This window comes from Dama dama, chromosome 11 (assembly GCF_033118175.1).
Source record: "Dama dama isolate Ldn47 chromosome 11, ASM3311817v1, whole genome shotgun sequence".
NCBI lineage: Eukaryota > Metazoa > Chordata > Mammalia > Artiodactyla > Cervidae > Dama > Dama dama.
In genome coordinates this window covers 41,944,986-41,954,243 of record NC_083691.1, presented here as the reverse complement: position 1 = coordinate 41,954,243, position 9,258 = coordinate 41,944,986, and the positions used below count along the sequence as shown (strand labels likewise).

At 47.6% G+C, this 9,258-nt stretch overlaps 1 protein-coding gene across 1 annotated transcript in view; it reads left to right on the top strand.

The window, feature by feature from the left end:
• The first annotated feature begins 267 nt into the window (after window positions 1–267).
• Window positions 268–9,258, top strand: part of SLC1A4 (solute carrier family 1 member 4) — a 29,760-nt gene continuing 20,769 nt past the window's right edge. The window contains exon 1 of the mRNA XM_061155185.1: window positions 268–1,072. Coding sequence (XP_061011168.1) covers window positions 546–1,072 — 527 coding nt within the window. The 5' untranslated portion in view covers window positions 268–545. The remainder of the gene's footprint in view (window positions 1,073–9,258) is intronic.

Genomic DNA, 9,258 nt, shown 5'->3' with positions numbered 1-9,258 from the left:
GGTCCGCCCTGCGGTCGCCGGGAGCCGGCCTCGGAGGCTGTGGGGGCCGGGACTGGCGGGCTCGCCCCGCGCCCCAGCGGCTTCAGGGGGCGGCCCCGGCGCGGCCGCCCCTCCCCCCGCGCCGGTGGCCTGGAGCCCGGCGAGAGGCGCGCGGCGGCGCCTCTCGGATGCTGATTGGCCGGATCCGCAGGGGGCGGGGCGGTGGGTGTGAAGGGGCGGGCCCAGACGCCTCTGCACTTGTGTTTTTCTCCTCTTCTGCGAGCTCCCTCATTGCATCATCTTCAGTCAGTGGCCGCAGTGAGAGGCTGGGCGCGGCGCGATCCACTCAGGCCGGGGCTCTAGTTCGGTCTCCCGCGTCTGTCCTGGCCCTTCCCGCACCTGCTCCAGCGCCAAGGCCAGGGGACCCCAGCGGGCCGACTCCGAGAACCTGCTAGGCACAGCTAGCGGACCTCGCCTGCTCCACGGGATCCATTCATTGAGAGCCGAGTCTTTTCCCGGAGCGCGAGTCCCCCCGCCTCTTCCAGCTCGAAGCCGCGGACAGCGCCATGGAGAAAGGCAGCGAGACCAACGGCTACCTAGACAGCGCCCAGGAGGGGCCTGCAGCGGAGCCTGGCGAGCCCGGGACCACTGCTGGACGCGCGGGGCGCTGCGCCGGCTTCCTGCGGCGCCACGGGCTCGTGCTGCTCACGGTGTCCGGGGTGGTGGCGGGTGCCGGCCTGGGCGCGGCGTTGCGTGGACTCAAGCTGAATCGCACACAGGTCACCTACCTGGCCTTTCCGGGCGAGATGCTGCTCCGCATGCTGCGTATGATCATCCTGCCGCTGGTGGTCTGCAGCCTGGTGTCGGGCGCCGCCTCCCTAGACGCCAGCTCTCTCGGGCGCCTGGGCGGCATCGCCATCGCCTACTTCGGCCTCACCACGCTAGGAGCCTCGGCTCTCGCGGTCGCTTTGGCGTTCATCATCAAACCTGGATCTGGCGCACAGACCCTTCAGTCCAGCGACCTGGGTCTGGAGGATTCGGGGCCCCCACCGGTCCCCAAAGAGACAGTGGACTCCTTCCTTGACCTGACCAGGTAATGTCCCCGCGACCTCCACCCCACCTCTCTGAGCCTCAGTGGGAGACGCCAGCTCTTTAATGCACTCTAGTTCATATGCCCCTATATTCATTCTTAACTGGCTGCTGGTGGCCTGTAACAGTTTTAAATGTCAAAATAACGTCTACAGATTTTGCATGATGACCACACCTGTGCAAACGTCAGCCGGGTCACACCGGACATTTTCAAGGACCAAAGGCTCCATCTTTTAGCAAGACCGGTCCTACCGTTAGGTGGGAGTGTGCTGGAGAGAGGCAGAGGTCTCACCTGTACTTCGCTTATACTCTTTGGCTGCCCTCTGTAGGGAAAAACATTCCAACCACGCCCCTATATTCTCACCGATTTTTCTCCCCCACTGGTGCAAAGAAGCTTCTGAGAGCATTGGTTAAATTTTGCCTGTTGGGCCATTCTCCCCTGTAATCTATGGTGTCTGTTTCAGCCCTTTGACTGGGAGGAAGCTGGCAGTTTTTTTTGAAGGGTGTCAGTGGACCCAAGAATAACAAGGCTGGAGTTAGCTGTGCAGGGCTCATTGCCCAGAAACATGCCTCTCGATGGGGCTTGGGACAGGTTACTCTCCACCTGCATAGTCAGGACCACTGTAAAGTATTGTGAGTTTCAAGGGGCTTTATCTGTGGGAAGATGTGAATTCTAGAGAGGGAAGAGAAAGAAGCAGTTTCAGTTAACTTTGCCTGCTTTTGGGGACTCTAAAGTTGCATTTCCTCCCTAGAAATGAGGTATAGTTTTTGTGGATTCGCCAAAGCCTCAGCTTCTTTTGGTTTCTCCGTTAGCCCAGAGTTCACAGATGGGAAAACTGCAACCTAGAGGCATTTACTGACGTGGCCAGGTTCAGTTGAGTGGGGAGAGCTTGGCTGGCTCCCTCTCCAGGTTTTCAATAATTCTGGAATCAGAGCCTTGGACATATGTTTTGTCTTGAGTCACTGAAGCAAAGCTCCTCATTGCTGAGGCTGTGAAACTGCAGCCTTGAAACTGCAAACACTGGGCAGAGTGACTTGACTTCCTGCTGTTTCCATTTCTCCTTCTGGAAAATGTGATGACTGTCTGCCACTTAGGAGAGAGTGTTCATTTAAAGTTATAACAACAAAAAAAGGCAAAGGCATTTACTTTGGGGGAAAAACAAACAAACAAAAAACAACAACTCATAACCTCTCTGATAAGGGGGACCAAAAAGTTCTTACCAAAAAGATAGGTGGAGGTGGCCTATTAGAACTTTGATGAGATATAGCCTTTGTCTAGTGTCTGGTAGCCTGTTACTTGGAGTCTTTAGAGATTGTTACGGTTTGAGGACTAACTTTTGGGTGGGTACTGAAAAAGTCTACTGAGGTTGAGAGTTGTGGTCACTTACACTGACCGCCAAGCATCATGGCTTCGCGGTCAGTGTAAGTGCAGACTCTCAGTGGCTCAGGCTGAAAACACAGAAGGGCCAAGTGAGGCTTCATCACGTTTTGTTGGAAGTAGGTAGTGTTTCATGTGCCTTTGACTTATTACCATCAATGTATCAGTGAAGGAGCACGATTGTGGGCTTAAAGGAGTCTTTTTTGCAGGGATCAGTGGCTCAAGGAGTGTAGACGTTCTGACATGTTGGTGGTACCACATAGGGAGACTGGTAGCACTCTTTTGTCTCCAAGAGAGAGGCAATGGCTAAGAAACAGGGTGTAGGGGAAGAAGTGAGGGATTACCATATTACCACAAGCCCAAGAAGGGACTTAATTCCTGATCATGGTTTTCTAGTTTTAGATCCAAGTCTCTTCAACTCCTGCTTCTGAAGTGAATGACCCGGCATCATGACTTAGTGGTCAGTATTAAGTGTAGACTCTCAGTGACTTGGGCTGAAAACACAGGGAAGGACCAAGACAATCTTTGTCATGGCTTGTTGGAAGCAGGTAATATTTCAGGATGCTTCCAGCGGCTGACCTTATTTAATCCAGCAGCTCACAGATAAAGGTAGGGTAGGTGGTAGACCCTATTTTACCACTCAGAAAACTGAGACAGATTAAGTGATTTGCTCAAGGCCACAGAGTGGTTTATCAAAAAAGGGAGAGAAGTACTATGGGTCTGGCTCCCCTCTGGTTCAGGGCTCTATTTCTTCCACTCTTTCCTTCCCCAAATCAGCACACCATAGTAATGAGGCCATGCTGCTGGTCTAGTCCCATCTCAGAAATGTTTGCCCTGATGCAGATGCTGACCAGGAACCAGGTAGGGTATGACACTCACTTCTTGTAAGCAGAGGAGTCGAGCCCTTTCAGTGAAGGAAAGCGAGTATGAGGGTTGAATCTGACGTTCTCTTTGAGCCCATGTGAGAAGAAACAGAATCCTGAGTCATGTGGAAGTGCTTCCTGAGTCTGGGGACCCTTTGGGTAAATGCTTTTAAATTGCTTCCCTTGGGATTTCCCTGGTCCCCGGTGGTCCATTGGTTAAGACTCCACCCTCCAATGCAGGGGGTTCGAGTTTGATCCCTGGTCGGGGAACTAAGATCCCACATGCTGCAGTGTGTGGCCAAAAAGTAAAAAATTAATTAATTAATTAATTAAATTACTTCCCTCAAAGAAACCTCAGGGATGCCGATTTCATGTAACTCTGGGCATGTTCCCTGGCAAAGGCAGGGTGCAGTCCTTTCTGCCTTGTGGGCAAGTGATGAAATGAGACTGCAGGCAAACACCTCAGTGATCCTGCAGGCCTGCCCCCTGGTAACTGCCTAGAACTTACACACCTGGAAGGAGTGGGAAACGCCTCAGGTGATTTAGTGCAGCTGTGTCCAAGGCTTTGCTCAAGTCCATGATCTTTCTGGATGGTGGAGATGCCCCCAACTCCCACTGGATCTCTCTGCCATGATTTCTAATTTATTTTTTCAAGATAGAACTTAAAGTCAGAAAGAGATGAAGTTAATAGATACTGATTGAGCCTTTTAGAAAATTCAGAATGCCATTGCCAAGTGTTATGATTTCCCAACACAATGGATTAGAAATAGCACAGCAGACTGGGGCGTGGGGATGAGGCTAGAGCAGGCCCTTAGAGAGCTGAGAAGGGACAGTGACAGTAGCTGGCAGGTGGGAAAGTTACGGTTTCCTTCTGAGCGCCATGCTTCGGAACCTGGGAGAACGTCAGAACTCATTACTGGATGTGACCCAGAGTGACTTTTAAGCAGGTCTTCAAGAACCCAATCATTGTGGAATTCTTGGTCTCTAACTGCTTACTGATTGTGGGTCCTAGGACATGTCCGTAAATGTGCCTTGGCTTCCTCATCTTTCTAATGGTGATCATGAGAACACCTGCCTCTTGGGATTGTGATGAGGGTTGAATGAGTTATGTTTGTAAAGCTCTAAGAATAGGACTGATCCAGTAAGGCTTGCTCTTATTATAAATGGAGCAAGATTATGAGTGATGATGTTTTTCTGGTTCACATGAGTTAATGGGGATGATTCTCTTTTTGTGTATGTGCTAAGTGGCTCAGTCATGTCTGACTCTGTGCAATTCCGTGGACTGTAGCTCTCTAAGCTCCTCTGTCCATGAGATTCTCCAGGCAAACATACTGAAGTGGGTTGCCATTTCCTCCTCCAGGGGATCTTCCCAACCCTGGGATCAAACCCGTATCTCTTATGTCTCCTGCATTGTCAGGCACTTTCTTTACCACTAGCACCACCTGTGAAGCCCAGCTCTCTTTTCATACTCTGAAATGAAGAGTGGGTGGGAAGAAAAGGATGTTTGGAGAGCTCAGGATGACTTGAAGTTAATAGAGCTTTTTGGGTATATTGGGAACCACATGGAGCATGGAGAAAAATCCTGGTGAACAGTGGCTATGTTTTGGACTAACAGACTCAACAATGTGGAACATTTGGGAAACGGAGAAAATCAAAACTAAACACAGAAGAGCCTTCCATTCTGAAATGGGGCAGAAATCCTCACATATCCTCCTCAACATCTGTTTTCTTTTTCCCCTGCATGACATGTGTCTGGTCTCCAAATTTGACCTCAGGTTTCTTCACTTGTCAATGGAAAGGATTGAGGTAACCTTCCTCTGAGTGCTAATATTTGTGGTTTTCAAATGGAAGAACAGACACTGATGTGCCAAGGAGGCAGGGGTCTAAGGCACTGTCTGTACTGGCAGCCTGGAGAATGGCCCTGGGCCACTGTCTTGCAGAAGTGTTCCCATGGCTGCTGGGTACCTGGTAAAGACAACTGAGATTTTGCCTGTTGCCCAGTTTTCTAGGCTCTATTGCTTTTCTTGCATTCATTTTCTCAACAGTGGACAGTTCTAGGAGTCTTTCCCCTGCTGGAAGGAGGCTCTAGGTCCTTAGTTTTTCTCCCAAGAACAGGGTGACTATGAGGCCTCTCAGCCTGCAAAGAACACATTTCTTCAGTAGATGTGAAGAAAACTGTCAGCAACTGAGATCTGATATGAGTCCCTAGATCACAGTCAAGGGAGTGAATGATGAATCTTTTATTTAAATGTTGACCACAGCAGGTTATCTGACCTACATCCCTCTCTTCTGTAGTCTAGATGAAGACTCCTAGCAAATCGAACGTGGATCCAAATTAATGGACATTTCTCAGCCTACCTAGTCACTGAAACTGGCAGCTTGTAACTTAAAACTAATTTCTTTAGCTCGACACCAGACCTAAAGAACATAAACCCAGGGAGACAGTGCGGATAGTGATGAACTACAGACACTGAGGTCAGCTACCCAAGTTTGAATACAGCTTCACCACCACAGGCTTCCCTGGTGGCTCAGACGATAAAGAATCCGCCTGCAATGTAGGAGGCCTGGGTTCAATCCCTGGGTTGGGAAGATCCCCTGGAGAAGGGCGTGGCAACCAACTCCAGTATTCTTGCTGGAGAATCCCATGGACAGAGAAGCGGGCTATAGTCAGGGGGTCTCAAAGAGTCAGACACGACTGAGCAACTGATACTTTCCCCTCCCTTTCACTACCACTTACTAGCTGTATGGACAGTCATTTAGCCTGTTTGTACCTCAGTTTCCTTATCTGTAAAATGGGGTTAATAATAGTGTAGCTACTACCCAGACTTGTTACAGGGATTGAAAGAGTTAGTATATGAGTGTCTCTCTAATATTCTAGCATGTCCCAGCCTCTTGGGGACCGCTGAAGGCTACTTGATACAGAGAATGAGTGGTCCTCTTAGCCTTGTTTCCTCCAATACCCCCCAACCCAGGGGCCCGGCATTAGCCTTTCCAGCAGGAATCTAAAACTGGATGTGGGCCTCAAAAAGAGGATAGGTTACTCCCCCACCCCCTACTGTCTCCATAGTGTGGGCCCATCACCCCCAGCTCTCCCTCTGCTCCTGACCTTGTAGGGGGTACCAAGATCTGAAGGTGCATACCCCTGTTAGCTAACTCTGTAACAATGAACACTACGGATGATAAATATTTATCAGGTGTACATACAGTGTCATATCCTGTTCTGAAGAGTCTTTGAAATGTTCATAAGTTCACTAACGACCGTTTGAAGTTAAATGAAAGGAAATGCTGTTGGAACAAAAAATATATATACCTAAGCAAAAGTAAATTGCTTTACATTCTTCTCATGTGGAACAGGGAAATGCATACAATCCTTGACAATAGGATCAGAAGAACAAACAGGACCAGCTGTATAAAGAAGGAACATTTGTGAAGTTTTTATGGTGTGAGCTGCCCGAGTGTGTTCAGTACCACTCACAGTAGTTCTGCGTTCACCAGTTCAGCCTTGGCTCATACAAGTTTTTCTGTTTGCTTTAAACTACGTTTCCAAATGTTCCTAAAGCACTGGCAAGACCCGTCCATTCATTCTCTCCCAGTTTGATCTGACTCGGGTCTCTGGATGTAGTAATACAGTCTCGGCACTTTTGCAGATGTTTTTGACTCAGACGTACTATGAGGAATACCTTTTAGATGATAGCATGCACATTTAGACACCCCCACCTCCACATAGACAACCTGAAACACAAGTTCCACAAAACCACATTTTAAGTGCTGATGCACGCTGCTCTTTTATTTTCTGTCTAAAGTATTACATCTTTTATAGAGTGCTCCGTAGAGCTGGGAAATACAGCTGGTATTATGTAATTCCAGAACATTTCTCAGAATCAAGGACATACTGATTGTCCTTGATTTCTCAGAATCAAGGACAACAGAAAAAAGGACCTATTTGAGAATTTGAATAAAATGAAGAGGTCAGTGTTTAGAAGTGTACTAGTACCCTGTGAAATTGAGCGCTCTGCAGAGGTGAGCCTGAGGAGCATTTGATCCTTTTGGTTTCCAGATGGTGGATCTTACAACATCAAACCTGTACTGGAGTTGTGAGGTCCACAACTCACCAGCCACAAGTAACTATTTAAAGTTAACTAGTTTAAATGTAAATAAAATAAGAAATTCAGACTCTTAAGTAGCACTCACCATTGTTCAAGTGCTCAGTAGCCACACAACTAGCATATTGGACAGCAGAAATATAGAAAGTCCTGTTGGACGGTGCTGGTCTGTATGGAATGTGAATGGGAGATATAGTGAATTCCTATCTCTGGACACTAAATGAAGGGTTAAATTGATCACTCTAAGATCCTGTTCCTCATTTTGAAAGCACCCGGGGTCACTCTGTCAATGTGAGGAGCTGGGAAAAGTGCCTGGAGACAGAGCTCTGGGGGAAAAACTGCTAGTGTGATGGAGCAGACGATCCAGGAGAGCTCAGCAGTAAGAAAAAGCCCAAGTTCATTGCAGCATCTGTGTCTAAAAGCCGATGAAAGAGGAGGAAGAAGAGTGTAGAGAGAACAAAATAAAAGAACACACACCTGATTGTAAGACTTACTACAAAGAAAGCTACAGTGATCAAGACAGTGTGGTGTTGGCAAAAGAACAGACAAATACATCAGTGAAACAGGGTAGAGAGCCCAGAAATCAACCCACCTAAATATGACCAACTGGTCTTTGACAAAAGAGTAAAGGCAGTAGAATGGCACAAGAATCATCTTTTCAGCAAATGGTGTTGAAACACCTGGACATCCACATGCAAAAAAAGTGAATCTAAACACAGCCCTTGTGCCATTCACAAAAATCAGCTCAGAATGGATCACCTATCTAAATGTACAATGCATAACTATAAAACTCCTGGAAGATAACATAAGATGACCTCTAATATGGCAATGACTTTTTAGATACAACACCAAAGGCAGGATCTATGAAGAGTAGAGAAAAACGTTTTGTCTTACTTTGCAGCCAGCACAGCAGGTAGGATTGAAAGTGGTCGACGCACAGTTTGGGAAAAAGAAACTAGAGACAGAATTAAAGTTTTAAAGATGGAACTGGGGGACTCAAGACCTCTTGGGTCAAGAGCCCTGTTCCTTGGAATCACATCACTTTTATTTAGTGTCTTGGCAAGCAGAAAGTATCTGTGGTGTTACAATGAAGTCAGCCTCCTGTGTCCCCAGTCACATCTCCCATTTTATTGATTACTTTAAACTATATTTGTTATTTTCTTGTACAAGGGCTATCACCTAGCTGGAGGTCATAGACCCGCATATGCCTTGGAAAAACATCTTAGTGTGTGCACAAGCAGTGTTCTGAACTTGCACTGACCCGGCATTCCAAAGTCCACACTATGTTTTTCCTTAGCTTAGAAGGGCATGACAACCCCAACTGATCAACCCGATGTACTTTTATTTGGGTTATGCTGTATTGCTGTATTTTGCTTTTATTCTTTTCCCATGGTGATTTTCTCATGGCTTAGCCAGAGCAACAGGCAGCTGACTATTAACCCCTGCACCTTACTCCTGCAGCCTCACACCCTTGCCCCTTGGAGGGCAGGTGGGGGAAGGGGTGCTCCTGCTCCTGGCCTGTGGCAACGAGGGGAACTAAAGGAGAGTGATTCAGTGGGTTCAACTCATTGCCCCCAGGCGTTTCCTCCCAAGGGATTAATATTTGAGAGCTGAGTTGTGTAATCTAAAAAGTTCAGTCATCCCACTGAATGTGCGTATGATTTTGGTTGTCAGATCTCCTTTGCAGTTAGCACTGTATCTTTTGTCCTAATTTTTAAAGGAATTTTGAGATATGATTTACATACAAAAGATGCACCCATTTCAGGGGTGCAGTTCAATAAGTTTTGACAGATAGATAAACCCACTTAATCACTACCACAGTCCCAACAGTGAACATTTTTGTCTC